At 47.6% G+C, this 26,060-nt stretch overlaps 1 protein-coding gene and 1 long non-coding RNA gene across 3 annotated transcripts in view; both read left to right on the plus strand.

Annotated features, from left to right (window-relative positions):
• eIF2Bdelta (eukaryotic translation initiation factor 2B subunit delta) overlaps nt 1-10,726 on the plus strand; it is a 31,423-nt gene extending 20,697 nt beyond the window's left edge. For both annotated transcript variants that reach the window (XM_065443989.1, XM_065443988.1), the window contains exons 10-14: nt 1,416-1,543; nt 5,810-5,901; nt 6,026-6,111; nt 7,060-7,240; nt 10,343-10,726. In XM_065443989.1, the coding sequence (XP_065300061.1) occupies nt 1,416-1,543; nt 5,810-5,901; nt 6,026-6,111; nt 7,060-7,240; nt 10,343-10,545 (690 nt within the window). In that variant the 3' untranslated portion in view covers nt 10,546-10,726. The remainder of the gene's footprint in view (nt 1-1,415; nt 1,544-5,809; nt 5,902-6,025; nt 6,112-7,059; nt 7,241-10,342) is intronic.
• Nucleotides 10,727-19,055: 8,329 nt separating this feature from the next.
• Nucleotides 19,056-26,060, plus strand: part of LOC139060576 (uncharacterized) — a 47,997-nt gene continuing 40,992 nt past the window's right edge. The window contains exon 1 of the long non-coding RNA XR_011514939.1: nt 19,056-19,261. This is a non-coding gene — a long non-coding RNA (uncharacterized lncRNA). The remainder of the gene's footprint in view (nt 19,262-26,060) is intronic.

Below are 26,060 nucleotides of genomic sequence, written 5' to 3' on the forward strand. Positions count from 1 at the left end.
GCAAACTTTCAGTCTTGGAAATTTAAGATTATATGCATCAAAATCTTTTCGAACAAGGTTAATGCTCAAAAAAGAAGCGTTTGCTTGTTTTTAAATTCAAGAGAACCATTGTAGTTCTTGCGGAGCAGCCGAGATAAAAACTGTGCTTTTGACGCTGAATATTACACATCCCAGAGTATTGTCATCCCAGAGCATTGTGTACTGTGAGTGGCATTTGCAAATTTAATGCATGTTGCTATCAGTTCTGTACTTTTGTAGCATCTCTTGGGCGTTGTCTATCCTAGTCTTATTTTCTGTTTACACGCTTAAAAAAAAAAGAAAAACCAAGTAAAGCCAGTTCCACCTAGTGAAAGCTGTCAAAATAGCGAAGCTAGTGGTCGTTTGAACTCATGTTTAGCACGATTTTCATGAAAGTCTTTTGTCTCTTTGACGTTTTGCTAGATTCAGGCTTTGGTTTCGGATTGCGCCAGTCTTCAATTGCGCGAGGTTGTGATCAAACCACTGTTTATCACACACATTGCAGCTGTGGCTGGCACTCACGGTCGAGGAATTCTCTCTTGAACCCTCCATCGGCACCCTCCTTGGGAGGAATCTCTCTGTGTCAATGTCTCTGGTTGGCCTCCTACTCTAGAAAGTGGGAGTTGGCTTGCCTCTACCGGCGCTTTGATTGCACGGCTCGCTCTCAAAGCTCGGGATTTGCACAACGTCGGCACTGCCGCTCTCGTGCGAGTTCCCACTGCCGCTTGCGCTGAACAGAATCCATGGGGCGAAAGGGCACGCTGGTGATATACCTGCACCTATACCATCCTCCCCCCCTCCCCCGGCACGCACTCTGCTCCCTGCCCCCCTGCATGACACGATGCCGGACAGTGAAGGCTTGACTTAGAACAGCTCTGCTGTTAAAAGGCTTCAAATGTTTACACTTACTGAGGAAGGAGTTCATATAGGATGTACTCATGCGCACATGATATTTAAATAATTTTTAGGGCCAATTTTGACTTCACATTTCGCAACTAAAGAATGCTTTTAATGCATACATTTAAAATGCATTTTTAGTTAATTTAAATTTAATGCATCAGAATGCAACTGAATAATGCTTTAAAAGAAAGCTTTTTTTATCTCCTGTGAACTCCTTTAGACAACAAGTTTCCTGTGAAAGCATAGCAAAGCAGAGAAGGCACTTTGTTTTTTCAAATACGTATCGGAAGTACTCAAAAGTATGCAACATTTGTTTTTTCAAATACACATCAGAAGTACTCAGAAGTATGCAACATTTGCTTTCTATAAGATTTTCTGGTTGTCTTGTTATGATCATGCCTTAGTTAATTAAGGAATCGAAAATCTCAGTTTTGTGTGAATATGTGGGATGTTCGTTCATATTCTATAGCTTTTTGTTTGTTTCTTGTTTTTTTCAGGTGAAAGAGAGTCTCGTGGAATGGATTAGGAAGTTTGTGTACGAGGAAATATGTCTGGCGAAGCGGCAGATCACAGTAGAGGCCCAGCAAAAGATCATGGATGAGGATGTGATTTTGACATATTGCTGGTAAACACCGTCTTCTTTTTCATCACTTCGTAAAACCTTCGTATTCGTGTTTATTCTGAGGATAGGATTTTTAAGAAAGTACTATTTTGTGCTGAAGTAATTGATATTTCTTACTGTTGTAGGTTTTACAGCCTTCTTTTTTTTTTTTTTTTTTTGAAGGCAGTACTCTGCTAAACGTGGTTATGAACTTGCAAGCTATGCATTCCTTTTGCAGAATTAAGTTGCTGACCCTTCTATGTCATTAATTCTATGCTGGTAATTTAATGTTAAATTTTACCAGGCTCTTATATACCTTATTACTTGATTCTAAAGTGCCCGCAAATCTAAATGCACATTTGCAGCATCATCAAGCCATTCAGTGCCAACTAGCTCAGCATTGTTTGCTAATGCGCATCCACTTTTTATAGATTCTATTAAACTAATGTGCACCTAAACCTAATGCACACTCAAATTTGTGACGAGAAAAGTAGCATGCCCATAATTTTCATATTGGCGAAAAAATGACACGCAGAATTTACCTTCACACAATGTAGATTTGTTCACACGTAATCTTCATCGCCAGTGCTCTTGCACAGCTCTCTGTCACTGTCTGTGGATCACAACCTGTCGTCCTCTGTGTGGTTCACTGCATTTGATATTCCACATTTCTTGAATGACTCTGCAGCAGTCGCAATGGAGGGGATGGCCCACACCTAAATTAACCACTTTGTCTTGCTATGCATGGAAATCTCCATAATGTTGAAAATGTGATGCGTCAATCATTAACACTATATTAGCACATAAAATAACTTTGAATGAGCTCTTTGTGATGAAAACAGTGCATTTGGTCACATGACTAACATGTGTAATAACTTGTTCTGTTGCCATCTTGTGGTGACAGTGGAAAGAGTCTAGTCTGATGGCTGTTACCAGCGTTGTAAACGCGGTTTCCTATCTAGTTTTAATGTGCAGGCAATTTTGGGACACAAAGTGTCAATTAATTTTAGGTGCACCTTTGAAATTAAAACATTGGAGTATTGAAACATTTTGTACCCACTTTTCTATCCACTAAGGTAGAAGGGTGGAATGGTAAAAAAGTTATTCCTCTTTTTGGCATTCTAATGTTTCTTGTCTGCCTTGTAAAGTGTAACACTTGATAGGAATATAATGAAGCCGTAAATACTGTTAATTCTGGATATATTGAACTTGAAGGGGGTTGCAAAATAGTTCGATATATAGATAATTCGAAATATAAAAGATGCCTATCTGAAGCTTACGTGAAATCTCCACACGGCTTGAACATTTTCCAGAGATCGTGAGAAGCAGGAGCTTATTGATTTGCTTCTCCAAGGTTGTGTCGTGAACACACGAAAGTTGACTTATTTTTTGTTCATGAATGTTGCAACGCTAACCCTTAAAGCCTGCGTTTCCCGGTGTGACACTGCGGTGCACCTCGCATGCGTCGAAGTGCTTGTTGTGCGTTTTTATACAAGATAAGGTAAAAATGGATGCACTGCAGAAGGAAACTAGCCTGTATACAAATATGCGCCATGCCGCCATCAGTTCACTTGTACTGCGAATCGTGTGGGAACGTGCCCAGTTGCATGTCTGTTACAATAATATAAATATGCCTTTTAAATGGCCAGTCATCATGTGTGGGCAACAAGCCAGGTGGACTGCTTTGATGGGTCTCAGAACCAATTTTCTGTTGGAGCCAGTCCTCGCTTCTTGACCACCCTAAACAGTCTGCACTTCTCTTCTTGCATGCCTCTCAGTGCTCCAGCTGCCGACTGCCGTGACTATACCGACACTATGCGCGTGCTGTCAGTTTCGAAAGGGGCTTTCATCTTGCAGAACATCAGTCCATTCCCACTCGGGTAACCATGCGAGCACGAATGAAACGCATTCAGTATAGACCCGTGATTCACACAGCAGTGAGTCGCGCATTGCTGCCCGCAACGGTCTTTCTGCAAAGTGCGGATGTGGCGTGCGGTGGCTTTGTTCAGTTCAACCTGTAATCTTAAAGATTTGTTCAAGCAGAGGTTGGGTCTGGGCAGATTTGTCTTGGTCGCAGGCGGGAATGCTAGGATGCTGTTCACAGAAAGCCCTTGTCTGCAAGAAAAACCTGGTGTCACAGCACCTCCTATTTGGCGTCCTATGCCCAGTGCCACTCAGTGAAAAGACCCATGCTTCTTTGTTGAACATTTATCAGACCAGGATGCCTTTCGTGTTCTCAAAGCAGAGTGGCAATCTGGTCTTGCCGGAAAAGAGTGGCCTCAGTTTGCACGAGCCATCCATATCCTCAACAAGCAAAACTAAAGAGCATCTTGCTCATTTTTCCTCCATGGAATGTACAGTCAACAACCAATAATTTGGACTCCACAGGGAGCCTAAATAAGTCCAAACTATCAAATGTCTGAAAAAATGAATGCATCCAAAAAAGATCATTTTATTTACGTATTAAGGCCCCTGTGCAAGGAATAAGTGGTCGATTCGTTGCTGCATGCACTTCCGCTTATGTGCAACCAAGTGCGCCTGTATTTCTGCCACTCATGTGCTGTCGCTGTACACCGATGCAAGGACTGCAAAGGCTTGTGTCTGCATGTAAAGGCTCGGGAGCACACAAAACATCATCATCATCTGAATTAGAGTTACTGTTTGACGATGGGAGAACTTGCTCAATTATTTCGTCGTCCTTCAGTTCAGCACACGAAAGCACTGCACTGTCTATGTCTGCAAAGTCTTCAAATGTAACAGCGGCTGAAATCAGCACACTGCTGCCGTGCAGGTCATCAATGATGTCCGCATTTGAGCACGTTATGGTAGGCGGCTGGTTCAGGCTCTCTAGTTGTGGAGTTACTTGGACTGCGACACGAGACATGTTCCGAGCCTGACTGCAAGGGCACCGTTGGTGCTGTCTGACAAAGACTGTCGATAAATTCACGAGAAAGACTTCTTGGAGCCAACAGAGCGCGCTGTCTGTAATGCAAAGTAAACAAACCATAGAATAGCGTAACGGTGTCTGAAAGGCAAACTCTACGAACAGAATGGCGAGAGCAGGCGATGTGCGGGGCTGCCAGAATAGGAAGTGATGATCGCAATGTTTATGCGACCTATAATTCAGGTAAAGCCTCCAAGATTACTATTCGCAGTTAAATTTCTGAGGCGTAGTGCTGCGACCAAGGGAAGGCCTCAGAGGTTACCATCTAACATGTAATTTCTGAGGCCATACTTGATGTCTTGTCGAGGTTGCCAGAGGAGGTAATGTAGGCAGAGTCGATGTACAGTACAGCCACGGACGAAATCCATATAATTGAGTGTAGAGCTGGCCGCTTGTCCCAAATATCGGTCATCTTTGCACATGAAGTCTATGGGACCATTGGCAATGTCGCGGAGCTGTCCGAATTACCAAGAATGTCCAAATTATTGGTGTCCGATTTATCGGTCAGCGACTGTACTGCTCTTTGGATTCAACCCTTGTTTGGCAGCATCTGTCAAAATAGTGCCATTCTAAATTTAGCAGTATTAAATATTTTCATCGACACAAAAAGTGATCGTGTCCCCGCACTTGGTGCGAGGACACATGCCCCACCGGCTTGGTGCGGCGCAGTGTTCAATATATTGAATGTGGCGCTAAACGGGAGCTCAATGTACGTGTACGTGCTTCAATGTACGTGCTTCAAGTTCTTTTGCAATTCAACCGATACCTCATGCTGGCTGGAGGTTGGCTTTCCCACAAAGCTTAGAGACCTGACAGTTGAGCTTGCCACATTTCGAAACTAAAGATTGGAAATCGAGGACCAAATATAGTTTGAGCTGTTTCCTCAGGCATTATAATTCTGGGAAAAAAAGAAAGAACTCGTGTTGTACTTGTGCACGTACGGTAATATTTGTTGGCTATATTGACAGTGTTGTATATTTTCATTGCTTTTCTTATTTGGGCAAGTCTGCTATGCAGTGCTTAGCAATTGAACCGTGATACTGGGACTGCGTGGTGGCTGGTGCTTTTTGTGCCACCGGTGAGGGCTGGGTGACTGCTGAGGGACCAGATGTAGTCGCAATGCATCACGAGGGCTCTCGTTTTCATGTAACACAGCAATGCACCAGGTTGATGCCCTCAGCGCCCACTGGTGGTGCCAAAAGTTCCCGCAACCACACGCTCCGAGTATCGCATTTCAATCGCCGAGCACTGTAAAACGGTGGCTATTCTGCAAGTAATAGCTGTATGTAGTCACTGCTGCTTTACATTTTTCGAATTTCTAATTTTTGCCAACATTTTTATTGCAGCTCATCTCTGGTCAAGAGTGTGCTCAAGGTGGCGCACGAGTCTGGGAAAAACTTCAGAGTGATCGTTGTTGACAGCCGGCCGCAGTTTCGAGGTTAGTTTGCCACATCATCTTCGAACTGTTGCATTGCTTATTCCTTGCATTTGCATCCATTAAGTTGTTGTTTACAGTACCAGGTCTAAGGAAGCGGTGTCTAATACAGTTCCCTTTCCTGTAGGTCGAGAAATGTTGGAGTACTTGTCAAATGTTGGGATCAGCTGTACTTACGTCCTTATAACTGCCGTGTCCTACATAATGAAAGAGGTAAGTCTGATTTCTGCTGGTTTATTGTTTGCAAAAGGATGTCAACATCATAGACAGTTTCAATGAATACTTTCAGCATAACGTGTTTCTGGAGCTTCTTCACTCTTATTCTGGCCTTAACTCTTTTTATTCTGCAGGCCAAATACACATTTATTTCAAGAATGAACTACTGAGCTTTGTACAAAGTGCTAATTTATTGGGAAATATTTCTGGACATAGCAGTTAATACGCTGTGAAAACTTCATACTGGTGTCATACAGTGTCACGCTGTCAATCTGCAGACTACCAATTTATTGTTCATGGGCAAATAAACTGTTTGTTGACTGCCACCACCTAGTGTCATCTCACTTCCTTTATTTTGCCCTTGTTGCGCTGTTCTAGTACAACCAGAGAAAGGGATAGCTGCAGAACTGATTGGTCTGTAACATATATGCTGCCTTGCTTTCAAGCCAATATCGAAAGATAGTATTTGCATCCAGCACCGCTGTTGCATATTTTTGTTAGCTGCTGTTATTCTTGCTGCATATCACTTGTCACTTACCACCTGTGTCTTATTGAAAATGACTAATGGGAACACTTTTTTGTACTGCAATTTTGGGATATTCTAGTGGCTTGTCATAAGGATTTTGACATGTTACCTCGCGGCGTTTCTATGACTTGGCACTAGTCATAGGGCTTTTATCATGTGACTTTGTGGTGTTTTTATATCTTGGCACTAGTCATACGGCCTTTAACACGTGACCTTGTGGTGTGTCAGTGACTTAGAGATAAGGCTTTTGACATGCACCCTTGCAGTGTTTTAGTGACTTAGCACTAGTCATAAGGCTTCTGACCTGTCATGTTGTGGTGTTTTAGTAACTTAGTAGCACCAGTCATGAGCATTTGTGGCCTGCAGCGGAATTGGGAAAGCTAGAGCGGTCTTTAATCACGTTTTTCACATTCTCGCAGGTGACCAAAGTGGTGCTTGGGGCCAGTACCCTCTTGGCCAATGGCTATGTCATGAGCCACATTGGTACCTCTCAAATAGCACTGGTTGCAAGATCGAGGAATGTACCAGTGTTGGTATGCTGTGAAACGTACAAGTTTTCTGATAGGGTCATCACAGACTCCTTTGCGCTCAATGAACTGGGTGAGTAAGCAAAATTACGCCAAAATTCTAATTCAAATTTTTCTTGTGCAGTTTGTTAGACCATTAACCTTACTGCTTTATAGCAGTGTTTTGGTCAAGACCAAAACATTATTAAATGCCTGGGAGATGTGCAGGTGTTCACCTTTTTAGGGAAACGGCCCAACATTTCTGGTTTTGCATACTCTTTTGCAGTGTTAAGCGAGTTGCTTCTCCCACTGAGAGTGAACAAAGGGTTTTGACCAGCTTGACTCATTTACTGCTCTGAGATCATCCATGCACGAACAGAATTATTACTTTAGGGGAAGCACTGCATTTTTTTTCATGGGAATTTCTCTTTTGAGTCATTATTTGACCTATAGCAGATAAATCACCTATGTTTTTGTATTATTACTAGGAAGCATGGTTTTTCCAGCAGGGACAGTGCTTTTAGTTGGATGTCATTTTAGAGTTTAAGAATAGGGGACACAAATGTTTTGGGAGCCTGAGAATATTGTGTGTCCAGTGCACGGGGGCAAGACGAAAATATTGTTTTGCATTTGCATCAACATGGCCATTATCCACCAAAGCAATGGCTCCTGCCTTACACCTAGTTTGGCTAGATTTCTAAGCAGCTTGTAATGTCCCGAAACAACAAGTGATGATGCAAGCTGCCACTTGAACCGTAAATTATAACTGTTTTTGAGATAAGTTGTTGATTCTGAGAACTTGAATTCCTCAAACGGGAAAGTTTCGTTGTTGCTAGCCAAGCGGATAGAAATGAATCCGCATCCTAGAGCAAACATGGCGAACGAGCCGATACTGACCGTACACAGGACTTAACTCTTCGCAATCATGAGGGTTCACTTCGAGTCCACCCACACAATGAACTCATGTGGTCAAGCGCATCGTAAGTGATTTATTTCAGAGGATTTTCTTTATTCCTGAGGCTCCTGCACTGTGTAGTCTCCATCCAGCATCGGGTTGTGGGGGATCACCACAACACAATGAACCGTTTTCTCCAAGGTCCTCATCATAGCTTTCTTGAGTGCTCTCGTAATTGCTGGTCATCTGATCTCGGAATATATTTATCCTCGGACCCACTCCAGTGGCTCAGTGGAAGTGGCATTCTGCTGCTGAGGACGGGTTCGCGGGTTCGATGCCTGGCCCCAACGACTGCACTCTGGTGCCAGAAGAACGCAAAACCTCCATGTACCGTGCTTTTTTGGGTACACATGAAGGAACCTCATGTGGTCAAAATCAATCCGTAGCCCTTCTCAATGGCATTCCTCATAGCCGACTGTGCAGCTGTGAGACAATAAATTCATAACTTAATTTTAATTTATGTACCCTCTGCACTGAAATCATTATCAGATTTACTAAACTCAAGTCAGTTCTTTCTCTAAAGTGTCGCATGGAAAAAGCCTAGCCATTCTTTCAGTGCTTTCTGTGATGAAAAGCGTGTGCCTACCCCTTCAAGTGAGCACTAAAGAAAGTGCTAGCCTTGTGTGCAGGCGCTACAAAGTGCGAAGTGCAAATGTCAATAGGTGAAAAAAAGTTGTAAGACGATTCAACCTGTTGTTGAAGTATATGAAAGACTGTCTTCCTGGGGGAGTTGGGGGTGAGAACGGGATGTGTGAACTTAATAATTTATTGTGAGAGCCATGCTGGAGCGTCGTTTAATTGACATCTACTATAGGTTGGGTAGTCTTCCATTTTGTTGTCAATTATTATCATAATAATAATAATTGTCAACACAGTAATCATCGTTTTATCATAACCATCTTTATCATCAGTCATCATCATCAGTTTTGTCACATTTCTCGACTGCGCTATATGCAGGGTCGGCCCACGAAAAAAGCTAGAAACGAATGTCAAGCTGGAACCGCATGGCGCGTTTTTCGCGAGCGAAAAACGCGACGGGCGGCAAACGCCCGCGTTGCCGCCGACGCGCGAGCACCCGTACGAAAAAAAAAAGAAGCGGCACTTTCGCGCCGCGTTTTCCGGGTTGCCAGACAACATAACTCTCAACGACATGTATTGTCTCTGTTACCGCATATATAATATGCCCTTAAACTTACAGAACACTACAATAAAAATAATCTTAGTGTAATTAGACAGCGACATTTCTTTCTGAAGTGTATTTATCAAGCTTAATTTCAAGCAGCAATATTGTGTGTGAAACTGCGACTATGTACCTTCCGCATGCTGAGAAGCCGCTGCTTGTTTACAACTTCACATATAAAAAGGAGGGTTGGCCGCTTACTACCGAGCAGAAGAGGCGATTGTTGACTATTAAGGGGGATGCTGATACTGAAGCAAGAAAAAATGCGGGTCAGGAGGTACATGTGGGTGCGGCCTGCCTGGTTGAGAAGAGAGCGAGCACCATACACTGCTAATATTATTAGCAAATTGTCTTGCCAGTATTAGCGACGAGACGCGACGCTTCTCCACTTTAGTTATTAGGGCCTCGTTGAAGGTTGCTTTGTTCATTTTAGGTGAACACGATGTGCGAACTTAATCACGGTAGCACGTTTTCCTTGACGCGCGCGCCTGTTCTGCCGAGAAAAAAAAAAAATTCCGCCAAGGAGGTTCCGTCGAGATGCGCAGAGAGCAGGGCCATCTGGTGGCAAAAAAAGAACCAAAATGCCACGTGACCAAATGTCATGTGACTTACCTGAACTCTGATTGGTGGACGCGCCGCGCGACGCGTTTTTTTCTACTCCGAGCAGCAGCACGTGGCGGCGCGATTTCGTGACGGATCATGCTGGGCACGCGTCAAAATGATGCGCGCGTCCCACCATCCGCGCGTCAATCGCGCCTGAAATCGCGCCATGCGGTTCCGCCTTCAGAGACAGACATAGCCAATATGGAAAAGTGGTGGTAGCTTGCCATGAAAGACATTGTCTTTAACAGTTCTTGAAAGGTGGTGCCACAGAAACAGCAAAAAAATGGCGTGTACTATTGGGTGCCTCCTGACAGCTGACTGAAGGGGATCTTTTTTTGTGTCAGAGAAGGCGCAGCACATGATCGCAAACAATTAATAAACCATCGAAAAGAGTACAACTGCTGCTGCTATAGAAAAGTGAGGCTGGTATAACTGTGATATTGCTTCTCTCATTGCAGGGCCAACTTCTCAGCTTGTGTCGAGTCTGCCACCAAACGTTAAGACTGATGGCCTAAAAGACTTGCCGTCACTGAGCTTTCTTAACCTCATGTATGATGTTACGGCACCCCAGTTTGTGGACATGGTAATCACCGAAAAAGGCATACTTCCCTGCACCTCAGTGCCTGTTGTGTTACGAATGCGAAATGCTGTCTACCAGTAGAACTGCTTTAGGGCAATCTGTTTTGAGACATTGAGATGTTGAAAACATACAACAACTTGTGGATTTCACTTGCGCTAACTTGGAGCTTTTCAGCAGTCTGGCTTTTGCAATGGGAGGACTCCTTAATTGTGGCGTTAAGAAATGCTCTTTTTTCTTTATAATAAAATATACATGACAGTGACTGGTTTGTGAGGCTACCTTGTTTTTGGTGGTGTAAATTGCCTTCAATAAGTGTCTATTCTTGTTTGTGAAAAATGCTAAAAGTGGTTTTGTGGTCTCATACTCTGGAGAGAGTTGAAAGAAGTGAAGCTGTAGTCAACAGCTAGGTTAGATCCTGACTCCAAGAACATTTAGAGCACTTGAAAAGAAAACAGTTATGTAATTATGAGGAACAGAAGTTTAATGAGTGCCTGCTGCTGCTGATACAATATATTATAAGCATCATCTCTTTCATGCAGGGCAAGAAAAGTAATAAATATAGGTATGCTATGTGATACTGTGAAGTAATATGAGGGTACTTGAGTAGGGAATATGCGGTTGCTTGTGAAACAGCATTCACAATGTGCTGATGTCTTATTCAAATAGATTGAGGGATTTGTGCATTCTCTTCCAGACATGTGAAATGTGTCATGCTTTTGTGGAAATTTACTCCATGTTCCATAGGACACAATGGTGTGAGAGATAAAGCGAATGTAGAAAAGCTTGACTGACCTTTCATTCTCTTTTGAATGAGCAGCAACGCATTGCATTGTGTGTGTATACTCAAATTGCATTGCAGACGTGGTCAAAGCTTGCACTGTATTTAATAATTCTTGTATGTTACTTTTAAAGAATATTAAATGAGGTTGAATTGAAAACTCTTGTAAACCAAAGTGAAAAATTCTGTAAGTAATTGTTGTTGCACTATTATGTGCAGTAAAACTGTTTCGTGCAAGACATGTCACAGAAGCCTCAGCACAGAAACAGTCTGCTGGGCAGAGCCATAAATTTTTATTCCTTGCCTCTACTGTATGCGACTTCCTGCAACTTGCTTGACTAATTTTTGCTCTTTGTCATTTTATGGCAGTCTTGAGATTCTAGATATCCAGCTTAATGTTCCTTTAGTGCCTTTCAAGAATTAGTGGTTGTCTTCATCAGCAGCAGCCTCATCATTGCACTTTTTTCTTTTTTTGATCACGACACTTGCAAGGCAAAGATCTTTCCCACAAATCTCCAGTCACCTTTATTCTGCTCAATCTGAACGCACCCTGTACTTGCCTGCATACTATATAATATTTAGCCATTCTAATGTTATTGCATTAAACTTTTCTCTTCTATATTCATCTGATTTGGAAGGTCTACTTGCATTTGATTCCTAATTGGATGTTATGGTTATCGTTTTAACAGCGAAGCTGTTCTAAGTCGACCCTTCGCCGTCAGGTGTCACACAGAGGGGCAGGTTCCGGAGCTCACCGCCAGAGGGCGCGCTGAGGGTAAGAGCAGGGTATGAGCAGAACGACAAAAGACGGAGACGTACAAAAGCACAGTTCGCAATAGGGGATCAGAAAATTTGGGCGTGGTAGTTCATAGTGTTTTTTTGTGTCTTTTTCATTGTTTAACCTAGGTAGAATATTAGGCAGTCTAGTAGCAAGAGCTTGGTGGCGCAACCCACCGCCCCGTTCCAAAGGGGACGCTCATAACATCCATCCATCCATCCATCCATCCATCCAGGGCCTTGCCGAGATGGGAGGGGACCAATCAGAGGGCGCACCGGGGGAGGGTAGAGGGGTATAGGAACAGGTGTTTCACTGGCGCGCGTTTTTTCGCCACAGTGATTCCGTTTGTTGCGAGCAGCAGCGCCGACGTCGCACAAATCGCGAGTTCTGAGAGCGAGAAGCACAAGCAAAGTGCCAGCGGACGGAAGCACAAGCCAAGTGTTGGTGAACGCAAGCCAACCCCCATTTTCAAGAGAAGGCAACCCAAGCCAAGCGCCAGAAGAGGCAAGCTAACCCCCATCTTTGAGAGTAGGAGGCTGAGCAGAGACGATGCAGAGATTCCTCCACCATGAGTGCAGCCACAGCTGCAAGGTGTGTGACAGACTGTGGTTTCATCCTAACCTCACGCAACTGAAGAGTGCGCAATTAGGAACAGAAGCTCGAATCTAGTAAAACAACGAGACAAAAGACTTTCATGAAAATCGCGCTAAACACGAGTTCAACCTTGAGAAAACAATCGCCAGCTTTGCTGTATTGACAGCTTTCACTGCGTAGAACTGGCTTTACGTTCTTATTGCCCATTGAACTTTCAGCTTAGAGTTCTTTTGTTAGCAACCAATTTTCTGCCTTGTGGGATAGCTTTAGTAGCCGTTGCTTGAATTGTGTATTAACGCGATTGTGTTAAGAGCCCCATGTCGCAGAAAATCCGGCATTGGCACCCCGCATACAGCATTGACCGCAATGTCAGCAAAATCATTCCGAACTATGCATGCTCAACCACGCGGGCCTTCCGTGTGGCGCAAAGAAGTTACTGAACTAATTGAATTTCTCAAAGTAAAATAAGTCAGAAAAAACATAAAGTATGACTTACGCGCAATCTACAGACATGATGGCGTCGGATTGTAGTTTGAATATACGAGAAAACAATTGTGTAATGCGGAAACTCAAACACATCCCCTTTTCCAGCATTTCTACCCTTCACAGACTGGCCACAGCATCCGAGATTTGCGCACTCTGAGGCCATGGAGCGGCGCACCCGCTTCCTTGCAGCATTTCCAGATGGCCTCCGCCGTATCGCAGCCCATGCAAGAGGCTGCATTTCTACCAGAAAGCTATCCTTCGTGCATAGCGTTCGCCGCCAGCGTTTCTCGTAAACATTACAGTTACATAATCTGCAGCTGCCGGGAAGCGTGAGGAAGCAGTCAGGCATCCTTTAGAGCTATCGCGTTCCTCTCTTAAAGGCGAAGCTCAAGCGTCCTCCAAATTTTTACTAAGACTTCGGGCATAGCTTAAGGCTACGTGAAATTTTAGCAGACGTCATACAACTAAGCATTTGTGTAAACTGTGATTGCATTGCTAAGAATCCACCATATAAGATACCATATTTAGTGTTATTTTTATATGAAGGCATGATGGCAGTAAGATTAGAGCCTTTGGATCAGCCTGAGAAACAACGATAAAATGAAAGATGCGCGGACATACTGTTGCGTACTCCAGGGTAGCGTATTGTACTGCTGCCGAGTTGTAGCGACGCCTGCCTATCGAAGCTCGACCGACGTTACTATTGGGTAGCGTGGCGTTGTCGGCGGGCTGCAGGCATCCGGTAGACCATGGCGTCTGGGCAAGGACGAGACGATTTCTAGTGCGAAACTTGCTCGGTGTATTCAAAGGTTGATGAAAGATGAGAAGAGAATGAAGTGATCTTAAAAAGTACATTTCGGAGCCCCTTAAATAGGCTCTCTGCAATCGTGGGAGGGATTTTGCTTCCGTCGACGTCACGTGACCGGCACAGAGTCTGATTCGCGGAGAGGGCCCCTCCTCCTCTGGTTATACCGAGCCTGCTGCAAGGAGGAGGGCGTCCCGCCTCCGGTTATACTAAGCCTCAGGTCCGGGAATTGCAGGCGCTTGTCCTTTGGGGCGTTGCTGGTTCGCGGAAGTTCCCCTGTAGAGCTTGACAGTTCGCAGAAGCGGTCCATCTAAAGTCGCACACACACACAAAAGAGGCCTGAAAACACTGCGGGGCTTCCGCCAGACCGGCAGACACTCGAGATGACCATGGCGGATTAGGAAGTCACGCTTCATTTCGACTAGGCACGGTGGGTGAAAGTCCTTTCTGCACGAGGTGCCAACCGTAACAGTAGTCACGCTTCATTTTGACGAGGCATGGTGGGAGAAAGTCCTTTCTGCACGAGGTGCCAAACGCCAGCCGTAACAATACACACAGGCGTTGACATGAGATCACTTGAAAAGGCCTACTGGATTAGAAACAAAGCCGGGAGCTTGGGCCAGTCACCCACCAACTAGCACAAGCTTATTGTGTTGCCGTTGGCGCTGCCGCCGTGCTTTTCCGGGTACGATGGCGCATGCGCAGCCTCCGAACTGTGCGTGGAGTAAGGGGGGAAAAAGCTCCGTCACTTGACAATTTGGAAGCCTAGTCAAAAATCTATATGTAACGCTTATGGGAAATAGACCCGCACCACGTGATAGGCTATGTAATTTTTAGCCGCCGGGCACTTGGAGGGTATGGGACAGAGTACAGCGGAAAGCGCGTGGCGAGAGCCAATCGTGACGGCATGACTTAAGTCGCGATAAACCAGGCAATGCCATTTGAGGTCCTGTAACCATAAAACGTAGAAATCGACACGGAGTGTTACGTTACGCAGCCAGCCTTCGCAAACCAACTCGTCGTAAGGCCCTCCCATTGCCTAGCTCTCTCGAAAAAACTCGGTGCCCTTCCACTCTGTGAAGAAAAACGACCAGCGAAGCTGCAGTTGTGTTCTCAAATGACGAAATTAATATGTGTATGACTGTATATAGGCAATTAAAGCATCAAGACAAAGACCTTAATCAACCCTCATCCTTCTTAATATACCTTAATCCCCCTTCATCTACCTCAATCTATCGTATACCTTAATGCACCCTAATCCACCTTAACCCTACTCCTTAATCCACCTCAATTCTCCTCCATTCACTACAATTGGGGAGTAGACCACCTCCGCTGCGCGTTGCCTCGGTATTGTACTATCTTCGGGATCGACCCACTTGCTGTAAGGTTGTTGGTCTACGCGCGGACGCGATCCGCGCGATCCTAGCCATCTAGAGCTTCGCTTAAAAAAAACACGAAGAAAACAGACAATTTGGTGCAACTGCACCTGCCTACATCGCTTTCGTGTTTATTTCTTGTCCTGTCCGTTCGCGCTGCAATATCGTGCTGAAGAACCAACATGTGAACCTGCTCGGCGGACTCGACCCAGTGCACTTGGCTTCCGGTAGGCTTTAATGGACGCGCACTTGTTTCGGTAGTTTTGGTGGCTGCGGTTCTTTACCAACCGCACTGCACATTTTCTCCCGAGCTTCGGTCGTTTATTGCAGCGTATACATTTATCCTCTTCCTCGCGAAGTGTGAGTGCGGCAGCTGCACGTTGTCGCACCCGTTGTCTTTTTACGCGTAAGCGTAGATTCCCCGTGTGTGAAATCGGCGAGATCATGTTTGAAGCTGCGAGAAAAGCGAGCGCCGAAGGAGGTAGGCGCCTGCCGATGGAGTACAGAATCGCCGCGTTCTACCGCGTTCGCGCCCTTTCCATTTGTGCTTGGACGCCGCGGTGCTGGATGTGCATATTCGCGGCGTTTCTGCTGATGTGTATTATGCAGCAACATGGAGGAAGGAAACTGAGGAGAGGCCCTACCACCTCCGCGCGCTAGGAGAAAAGTGTGAAGGAAACGACTTAGTAGATTCTCCTCTATTTTGCAGATTTTTTATTTCTTTGCCGTGACGGCCTCGCCTTTCGGGCCACAATGGCGGCTTCGTTTTGGTTCTGTGCGTTCCACGTGTTGCTCCGTAGGTTTCGTACTATGGCAAAGGCGCTGTGCGGGCAGATTCGCGTTGGTCTCCGTGTTTTGTTGCGCTACGTTAGCTGGACTGTGCTCTCCCAGATTTTGCTGTGGCCAGGTGGGACACGAGGAACTAAAGTTCGTGAAATGAACGCGCATGCAACGCTGTACGCAATGTACCGCACCTCGGCAATGGCAACGGACGAAGGAATATCCGCGGGAAATATTGCCCTCTTTGGCGGAGTCATGCTAACGTGCTAACGATTGTTTAGTATTGCTGCGGAGCGCGCGCGTCCGAGCACCACGGTTGTGCGCAGCGCGGCGTGGTTTCGCGAGAAATGTAAACAAGAGAGGAGAGCTGGCCCGATAGGCGGAGCAACGCCGTGAGCAACGCCAACACCCGGCTTCACTTTAGCTTCACAAAGAGTGACGTCAGGGGCTCTCCTGAGTTTCCTTCCTCCGTGTGCAGCAGCAAATCCGGTCATATAACCGGATTATTGTTTTTAGAGGTCACGTGATCTGCTGCGGTTTCGAGCAACGTCTAGTAGTAATCTAGTAACGCTGGCTGCCGGCGCGGTGAAATAGGTGAAGCAGCGGGCACCGACGCCTCATTTGTCGACCGCCGTGTCGGACAGACTGTCTCGCACTTGTGGTGCTTGTGCTAAGTTAGTCGTGCCGGTTCATAGCTTTCTCGCGCCTTACGGTGATATATATATTGAAAATATATTGAAAATCTAGACGTAGGAGCGCTTAGGCAACCGCGGTTCAACGTGAGTGGCTGAAAGGCCGCCGGTGATGCTCGACGCCCCTGCAACCGCTATGAAAATACGTCGCGGTACGCTGACGCCTCTTACGCTAACCTAACATAACGTTAACCTAAACCTAACGTGGGCGAGATACAAAGCCAATAATCCTTACGGCGTGATATTGGTAGTGGCGTTCAACCGCGGTTGCTAAGGCGCTGTGCGTTTGTTTCACTCAAAAGGGACCACTACAAAATGCTCCTGAAAAGTCGCGGACAGCAGCATACGAAAAGCCTGCCAAGAGCGAAGATACTGCACCAGAAGAGCAGCCCGAGCCTCTACTACGGCCCCTACTGCACCCCCCAAAATATCTGTGATTTTTTAAAGGTAAGGGGCAAGAAAGGTTTGATCCGGCATGACTGACTCAGAACCAGTGCCGCTGGCGCGAGAAAGTCTGTCCGACGTACCTTCAGTCACATCGATCACCAAATGGGGCGTCCGTGCCCACCGCCTCACCGCGCGGGCAGCCTGCGTGAGAGCGTCAACAAACTCTACCCCACTGCGCAATGCCGCCATGTCTAACCAAACGCGTAGAACACGCGCTAAGAAACCTCCTCCGTAATGCCTATGCAGAGTCATATATTCAAGGACCAAAAGCCCCCAGATTTTCTCCCTTGCGCCTTCGCACAAACGGCTGGCGATCTCTCACATGACCATCTCGTGCACAGTGCTGGAAGTCACGTGGCCGACATGCGTTTCGGAGGCGCGGCATCCGAAACTCTGGAAGGGCGCACCTCTTTCTCTCTGCGCACGTCTCTGCTGAAAGGAGTTAGCGTTTAATGTGCGATTTTGTCCTTTGATACCACTTAGCACGCGAAAAGACAAATACCGGTAAACGAGGGCCTCAGAAGAGCACCTTATGTTATAATAATGCGGGCGGCGCAGTATCTCCAAGGCACCCAAAAGGCAGCGAGCGGATCGAAGCTGGCACAGATCGAGTGGTCCGTGGGTTGGGGCCGGCGAGACCGCAGCGGGCCGAGGGGTGTTCGCATACGAGATCCGGCACACTCTGGCCTACGTGGCCCAACACATAGACCCGTTCGGGCTCCAACTTGGTTTTCCCCGCTGCTCCTGTGGTGTCTTGGAGGCGCCGCCAAAGTATACGGAACGACATGTTGTTGACACTTCCATCGCGGTCTGGCAGAGGGGTCTGTGGGCTCGTACTAGTAGCTCGATTTGCGCGCGCAGAAAGAAGCGTGATATGCCGCTTTAGCAGACGTAGATCAATGAATGTCATGTTTGTTGTTGTTGAACATATCCATTTGGATGCTACAGGAAGTTCATGACTTGGCGGAGCATGTGTAGAGCCGGCCTTTCTCGAACGTTGTGTAAAGAAGCCCTCGTGGTAAAGAGAGCGGCTGCATACAACGTTTGTTTTCCGGAAAGCGCACGCATCAAGGCATCCCGTTCGCTTTAGGGACAAGCAGGCGCGCTTCCCTCTGCCGGTGCTCTTCACGCAGCATTGTAGTGTCGCACTGCAGCCACCATATTACAGCGTCTTGACCGCGGCAGTCGGGTAAACTCTGTTCGTGCGTTTCTTTGGGCACGTGACACAACGCGTGTTTAGTTACTAAGCGAATATTTTGCTGCAATTTATCCTGCCCGCAAAGCTGCGAGTTTTACTTCGTGTAATTTCCAATGTCTTGTAATGTATTCTGTAACGTCTTTGCTATCGCTGTCGATGCTTCGGGCGAAACTTTCCTTGTTTCTAGCTCGATCGCGCTGAACGCACGCTGATACGAATGCTACGAAAACGGATGGGAGTGTGCGCAGTACTTCCGCTGCGCTCGGCCGCAAGGGTCAGTGGCGCACCGAGTCGATCACACTTGTCTAGAGTGGCCCGAAGGCTGCTACGCTAAGGTCGCACTGTGCCTACGACACCTAGCGACAAGCACCGGGTTCGAGATGTGTTGGCCGATAGCGTCACGCACGTGGTCGCTGCGGCATTCGCGGGCGGCCAAGGTACAGGCCTGCGTGATTTGCGGGTCGCGAGCACCGGCTTTTTATCACTGGACGGGCACTGCCAGCTGAGCTGCGAACGTGACACGGCTAGAATGCTGCGGCCTGTATCTTGGCCACCGCGAACGCCGCAGCGTCCACGCGCGTGGCGCTATCAGCCAACACATCTCGAACCCAGTGCTTGTCGCTAGGCGTCGCAGGCGCAGTGCGGAGCAGCCTTCGGGCCACTGTAGACAAGTGTGATCGACTCCGTACGACACAAAAGGGGAGGCAAACGAAGAACAAAGGAGGCACTCGGCGACGCCCCGGCTCGCTCGGTGAGCGGGCCACTTGTCACGGACGTGACGTTCCGTGAAAGAGCGGCTCGTTCGTCACGCAACGTCTCCTCTCTCCTGCGACGGCTGGCACCGTGGAGGCGTTGGAACAAGGGTAGGCGACTCTTTTCTTTCGCCTCCTAAACGGGTGCAGGGCCCCACTTCGCTCGAACGAGGCTTCTGCGTTCTTTCTCTTTGCGCTTGGTGCTCCCGGTAGTTCTGTGCAGCGCTGCGGGGATCTGGCGGCGAAAGGGGCCCGTACGTGTGACCCAGAACGTACCAAATTGGCTGTAAGTTGTTCAGACTACGCGAAATGAAACGTAAGGGAAAAGTAACCTGTCTATATCTCGAGTGTCGCGTCGTGATAAAATGTTACTAAAAAAAAAAAGGTAGTTTCGGCACGAAAGGCGAAGCATTGACAGTGCTAGCAAGATTCAGCGTTCTGCTTGAACTTTTCTGTCTGTGTTTTAGCTATACGAGGGCATGCGAAAATTTCTGCCTCCCTTATAAGTTCTGACACGCCGTGTAGGGCCTGTGATGGCACCGCAGAAGCGCCAATGCACTGGCACTAAAGAGCAGTAGCAGTGACGGTGCGTCACTTTCAAAGTGTGGCCACTAATGCTGTTTCGCACTTTTTAAATGTTAGAAGGTTTAAGATAAAAGGCGTACGCTGTGAGTGAAATGTTTCATGACCGTTGTGTGAACTCTGCAGTTGTGAAAATTCTGAGGAAAAATTCAGTCATGAAAATAAGACCTGGTTTGAGCAACTTTGCCGGTTGGTTAGTTATTGATTATATTAGATTAAATTAAATTGGAGTTGATTAGATTAATGACGGCGAAAAATTGCCGGGGATGTCCGTATAACTTTTATGACAACAAAATAAATCTGGCTTCGAAAACGAACTTCCATGTCCGCACGTATAATTTCCTTCGTCTTTAACTGCCAAGTGCAAACTATACTCTTTTCAGACAATAGCATCCTTCTCGCATTCGAATGCACGTGCAAATATACATGAATGTGCAATCTATAAATGCATAATCGACTTACGTTAACTAACGGCAACACCCGTGCTGCTGTCTTTTGATGTCTTGGCGATTTTAGGCGGTTCAAATAAACATCGACTGCTGGACAAGTATCGCGGCGGCAGATGTATCGTCTTTACGAACGACATGATACGAAAACTGACGCCGCTTCTGTAAAATCTTACTGTAAGTTGTGCTCCCAAAGGACAAAAACGACCGTCACGTTTTAAATTGAAAAATCTCAAACTTCATGAACGAGCTTTAATGGCTTGCGCGAAGACAGCCATTAAAAACTCTCACGGTCGTCGTGCCCCGCGGCGGAACATAATTAAGCACACACTGCACGCAACTGAGGAGGGAGGGAACACTGAGCGGCGCCGCGAACTCTCCGAACTTCGGCCCTCTGTCGTCTAGGCTGTACGTGTGTACGCGTTGTACGCGCCCAGGGCGCTAAATCATTCCTGCATCCTCGCCGAGGCAGTACGCTGGACCTGATGAACGCGAGAAGAAACAAAATATAGAGTGAAAGAGAGTATAAGTTTATTTACACGGTTGCGAGTTACTTTCCGCGAACCGCCAGTGGCGAGCGACGCGTCTGGCGTAGCTGGCATTTCGCAGCCATTTGCCACTTTTTCTTTTCTTCTTTTTTTTTGGGGGGGGGGGTGTACGCGTGCTTACCCGGGCTTTCTAGGCGCCTATGTGCTTTATTTTGCATCCGTGGCTGTGAACTTGCTCGCCTTTGAACGCGAAGCGAGATATCGGCCTGTTGTCCCTTCTCTAGCTCGTCGCACCCCCTACCCCCCTCCTCTTCTTTTTTGCGTCTCGTCTTGGCTCGAGGTGATTAATGTTACTTTCTTAATATACATCGCTCTTATTCAACGGAAGCTGCGAGCGTGCTTGTTATTGTTACATTTGCACGCAACGAAGTATAAGAGAGGGCGCCGAGGAAGCCGCAGCGCTGGGTATTATGTGGCACTATCGCGTTGAGTTACGAGCAGGCGAACTGTTGAACTCGGGGCGGCCTGCTTCTTTGTGCGGACAAGCGCCTTGGCGCGTTATGCTGCTCGCGCCTGCGTGGTCGGCCCAACACGCTGATACAAAGTATGTGGCAGCCTGGCCATCGTCGCGGGGGAAAAAAAAGTGGTGCGTATAGGCACGAGCTCTTGGTGGCGTGTCGGAGTGCTGTGGAAAAATGCGTGCTTCCCGTCGTTTTTTTTTTTTTCCCTCTTTCTTGAACAGGACAGCTCAACTTTCTACGGATCCGCAGCAAAATATTTCTTGGCTTTTACGCGGAGTCGTGTATTGTTATAGACGTCAATACGCAATTTCTCCAAATTAGTGCTTGTTAAACGCTGGACAAAAAAAAAAAAAAAGAAACGCACGCAAGTCAAAGGTATTTGGCAACCAGTGGCGTAGCTAGGTCGCGTGGAACCCGGGGCCCTTAGGTCATCTGTCACCCCCCCCCCCCTCCCGCTGGCAGACAGACAGACAAAGAACTTTTATTTTGGTCCTGAGAAGACGATGAGTGTCCCCGTTAGGGGGCAGCGTCTGCGGGCCGCACCCACGACGGAGCCGGGAGGTTGAGACTCTCGGCGATATCGCGGGCTCTCTGGACAGCCCTGAGTTGCTCTTCCTTGGCGGAGCTGGTGACGAGCCGAAGCCAGTCTTCCTCCGAAGAGGGAGACCCTGAGCCCCCGCACAAGTCGGGGCACTGCCAGAGCATGTGCTTAAGAGTGCATCTGGGATGTCCACAGCGCGGACAGCCCGGGTTGATGCCACCTAGGAACTTTGAGCAAATAAATGGAGACGGATACGTCTCCGTCTGCAGCATCCGCAGGGTGATTGCCTGTGGTCTGTTTAGGTGTGGGTGTGGAAGTGGAAACTTCCGACGCCCTAGTTGATAGTGCCTGCAGACCTCGTTAAAAGTAAGGAGAGGGTCCCTGTGCCATTGCCATCCCCCAGCCTCCGATTGCCCACTTCCGGCGCGGCGGGTGAGATCTCGCGCCTGGGAGTGAGCAAGTTCGTTGGCGTTGGGGACGGCTTCATGAGCATCGCTGCCCATGTGTAGCCGGCGGAAAGAGGGGTGTCTTGAGACGTATATGACACCCCCCCCCCCCTCACTGGCCCCTTGCACCCGGGGCCCACGGCCCCCCGCCCCCCCCCCCTGTTGCTACGCCACTGTTGGCAACGCCAAGTATACTGTAGGAATGCGAATTTAAGCACTCTGACTTAAAGCGTCCCCCGCTCTGGCCACCGTCTTGTTTTAGCACGAACTACGCCGACTCGAATGGAAATTTCTTTTGACTGTGAAGAATAAACTGCGTCATCTAACGATAAACCCACTCCGCAAACGGCAAGGGAACTTTCCCGTATGGCTTCTTGTCCAACACTGTGGCGAGCAACATTGTGTTCATGTGTTGTGTATAGCCGTTCGTGTCATTTTCTTCGTGTAACATGTATGTGGAGTGCACGATACTGCTTGATACGCGTCAAGGAACACACATTTACCGCTTGAATTTAATGATGATCATTGGCGATATTTTGCACATACAGCTATGCGAGGAAGCCAACTTGACGATTGTGAAGAGGGTCGTCTCTCATTTCGTGTAAACCTCGTGTCAAATATTATGAGCTAAAATTTCGATTTTCCTTGCGTTTCCTCTTGCTGAGCAAGAGAGAGCAAAGGCGAGGACCTTTAATGGAAGTTGAAAGCGACATCCCTGTTACAGGCATATGTTGCTATTTCAAATGTAGGTCATTGATATCATTAAGAAACGAAAGGAATACACAGAAAATAATCAAACAGCAAATCAAGTCCAGAGGGCAGCTATCAAGCAGTATTTATAAACACTGAGTGTATTTACTAGCTGGACGTTATTGGTTAGGATAACGTTGCTACCAACTTCGCTACCAATCTTCGCTACCAACCTCCCGGTGACGAAGTGCCGGTAACGACACATACGTGTTCAGTGTACTCAGATTGCCTGCCAGATGCACTGTCAATGCTGACATGGGGAAGGGGGAAGGGAATGGAGAAAAAGAAGGGGGTTTTTGGAAGTGGGAATCAGCCCAGTAAGGAAATGGCATGAGCCATCTAGTGCGCAAACACTGAATGCCATCCATTACTACCAAGCTTCGCGGCACGCCAGTCATGGTTTGCAGTAGTGAAGAATGGCTATAAACGCAAGGGCTCTAAAAAGCGTTTTCGTGTGTTTTAGTTTCCCTGTGAGACAGATATACGCAAAATTTTCCTGTCACACGAACATTTAGTTGGGACGACGCGTAGAGTATAGAAAATCTTAAATGCCGAGGAGTGGTGCGTGCGTGTGTTGTGGGAGGGGTTGGGGAGGAAGCTGCGTGAGTGAGGCCATGGGCATTTTATGACTGAGTAGTCTGTGACTGAACAGGGCCAGCCTGAAGAAAGCGAATCGCTCGAACTGTAATTCTGCACTTCACTAAGAACATTCCTATTAGTTTATCGTCACTGCTGCAACAAGCGACGTCGACAATATTCGGCTGGTCGTTTCCGAGTGGTCTGACAGTATTGGTCGCTTCAGACAGCATTAAATATATATATTACTACAGCAAGATGACCTAGAGTAACGAAAACTGTCACCTTTCGAGACCGCTTATGCACAGAGTCCTAATTCTAGAGGTGCTAACATGTGGGGCAGAAACGTCGAGGTTAACAAAGACACTCGAAAACCATTTAAGGACCGCGCAAAGAGCGATAGAACGAGAAATGTTTGGCGTAACGTCAAAGGGGCCCTGAACCACCCCTCGGGCTTAGTGAAATAACACAGTCCGCGGGTAGCATACGCTGTTGTGAATATCTCAGCCAAGTTCTGCTGTCGTACGCGGTCCGTGGAGCTCGCAAGCGGAGCGCGAAGTCACCTTTCTTTCAAACGCGCTCGTTTCAAAAACCGCATGATCCTCGCTCTTTTCCGTGCGCTTTATTTCGTCATAAAGTACACTCCAATACGCGGTTGCTATTGGTCGCTGCGCTCGGCTACACCGCGGCCGCCGCGAGGTGCCGCCACGAGTCCAGTGGCTAAGCGCACTGCGGCTCTCTGAGCACAGCCGCGTTTGGCTTACGTTTAGCGCGGCATAGGCACCAAATTGGAAATTTGAACTGCGCGCCACCGTGACGTCTCCGCCGTAGCCTTCGCAGTGCAAGGCATTGGAGGAGGAAGGGGAGCACAGCTGAGGCCGTGTTTGATTGCCGATAACTCCGCTTCTGCTGGACGCATTGAAATACTTTTTGCGGCAAAGTTGTTCCGAAATAGCCTATCTTCACTTCAAATGTCTTTCTCCACTTGGATAAAAAGTGGTTCAGGGCCCCTTTAATAAAGGAGAAGAGAGCGGTGCCGTTATTATGCGTTAGGGAATAGCCGTTATTCTAATTGACATTAATACAAAAAATTCACCTGGGCAGGTCATTGAAATGCGTAGGGCAGATAACTATAGCAGGTCATTAGTAATATAATGGGTGCCAAGGGAAGGGAAGTGCAGTCGTGGACGGCAGAAAATTAGGTGGTATGATGAAATTAGGAAATTTGCAGGCGCTAACTGGATTCAGCTAGTGCAAGACAGGGGTAATTGGAGATCTCTGGCAGGGGCCTTCGCCCTGGCAGTGGACATGAACATAGGCTGATGATCATGATGATGTCGATGCACACAGTAAAAATTAACCTTATATGCGCCAGTTTACGCGGCACGGCAGTCACACACGCTCGCTTTCTGTGACCACTGAAACCAAAGGGAGCCGATGGGGCTCGCGGATGTCATTGACCTTTCGTTTTAATGGCCATTGAAAACGAGTGTGCGAATGAGGTCGCCGCAAGCTTCGGCGTGTTCTTGAACGAACAGCCGAAACTGCAACGAGGCTTCGATTCGGCGTTTTCAACGTGTACGATTTCTGGCAGACCTGCGCGTGAATGCGCGTGCGCTGTGCCGCGGCGACTTGTCACGCCCTCATGCCCTTTCGCAGGCCCGAATGCACGCAGCCTGACGTGGTTCAGCGTTGGCGTAGGCCCCCCCCCTTCACCCCCCCCCCCCCCCCGACGCATTAACTCTCAGTGTCTATAGTGGCCGCACATGCATCACCGGTTCATTCCGTCAACGGCGCGGCCGACGCTAGAGCGCGTATTGCGGCAGCGGTGGCTTGCGGGCACCGAGAACAGGTGGTCGTATGCGTGTGCGTACAGACATTCACGCCTGCCTCTCTGGGCATTAATAAAGTTCATCCTCTATCTCTCTCTTTCTCTCTCTTGGCTCTCCCCGTTTCTCGGGCCGGAAAGGTCACGAACGGGCTCGCCAGTTCGACGCCTTGTCGAAGACAGGACCTTGGCTGCGACGGCGCGGGCTATATACTAAGGAGGAGAAAAGAAAACAAGGAGAGTTCAAAAAAAAAGGAAAAAAAAGAACGAAAGAAATACAGAGAGCGAACGGACACGCTGTAGGGGTTGCAGGACGGACTCCGGGATGAGAACACAAACTTGGGAGTATTTATTCTACATTATTTACAAGGAGGTGAGCGTCATTTAACAGTCGTACAGTCATTACGGGCCAGCAGCAACTCGGACGCTGCGGCCCGCGGCAAAAAGTTCGAGAGAGGTGAATCAGGGAATCAGGGCATGTCCCAGAATGCTCAGGTCTCTCTGGAAGGCTTCTTATAAACCCTTCGAGCACTGTGTGTCACGTCATGTTTGACCAATGGGAGTGTCCGCTCCGATGACGCCACTTTCAGCCAATGGTAGGCGCCCGTGTCGCGGTGTCACACCTGGCGGCTCTCTGCGGTCTTGCCTCGCAGACTGGCAATGCACTTCTAACGAGGAGAAGGGGAGGGCTGCTCATGCTCCATTGTCCGAGCCCCCCTTCTAATCCCGGCG

The sequence above is a fragment of the Dermacentor albipictus genome, chromosome 5, assembly GCF_038994185.2.
Source record: "Dermacentor albipictus isolate Rhodes 1998 colony chromosome 5, USDA_Dalb.pri_finalv2, whole genome shotgun sequence".
NCBI classification, from domain to species: Eukaryota; Metazoa; Arthropoda; class Arachnida; order Ixodida; family Ixodidae; genus Dermacentor; species Dermacentor albipictus.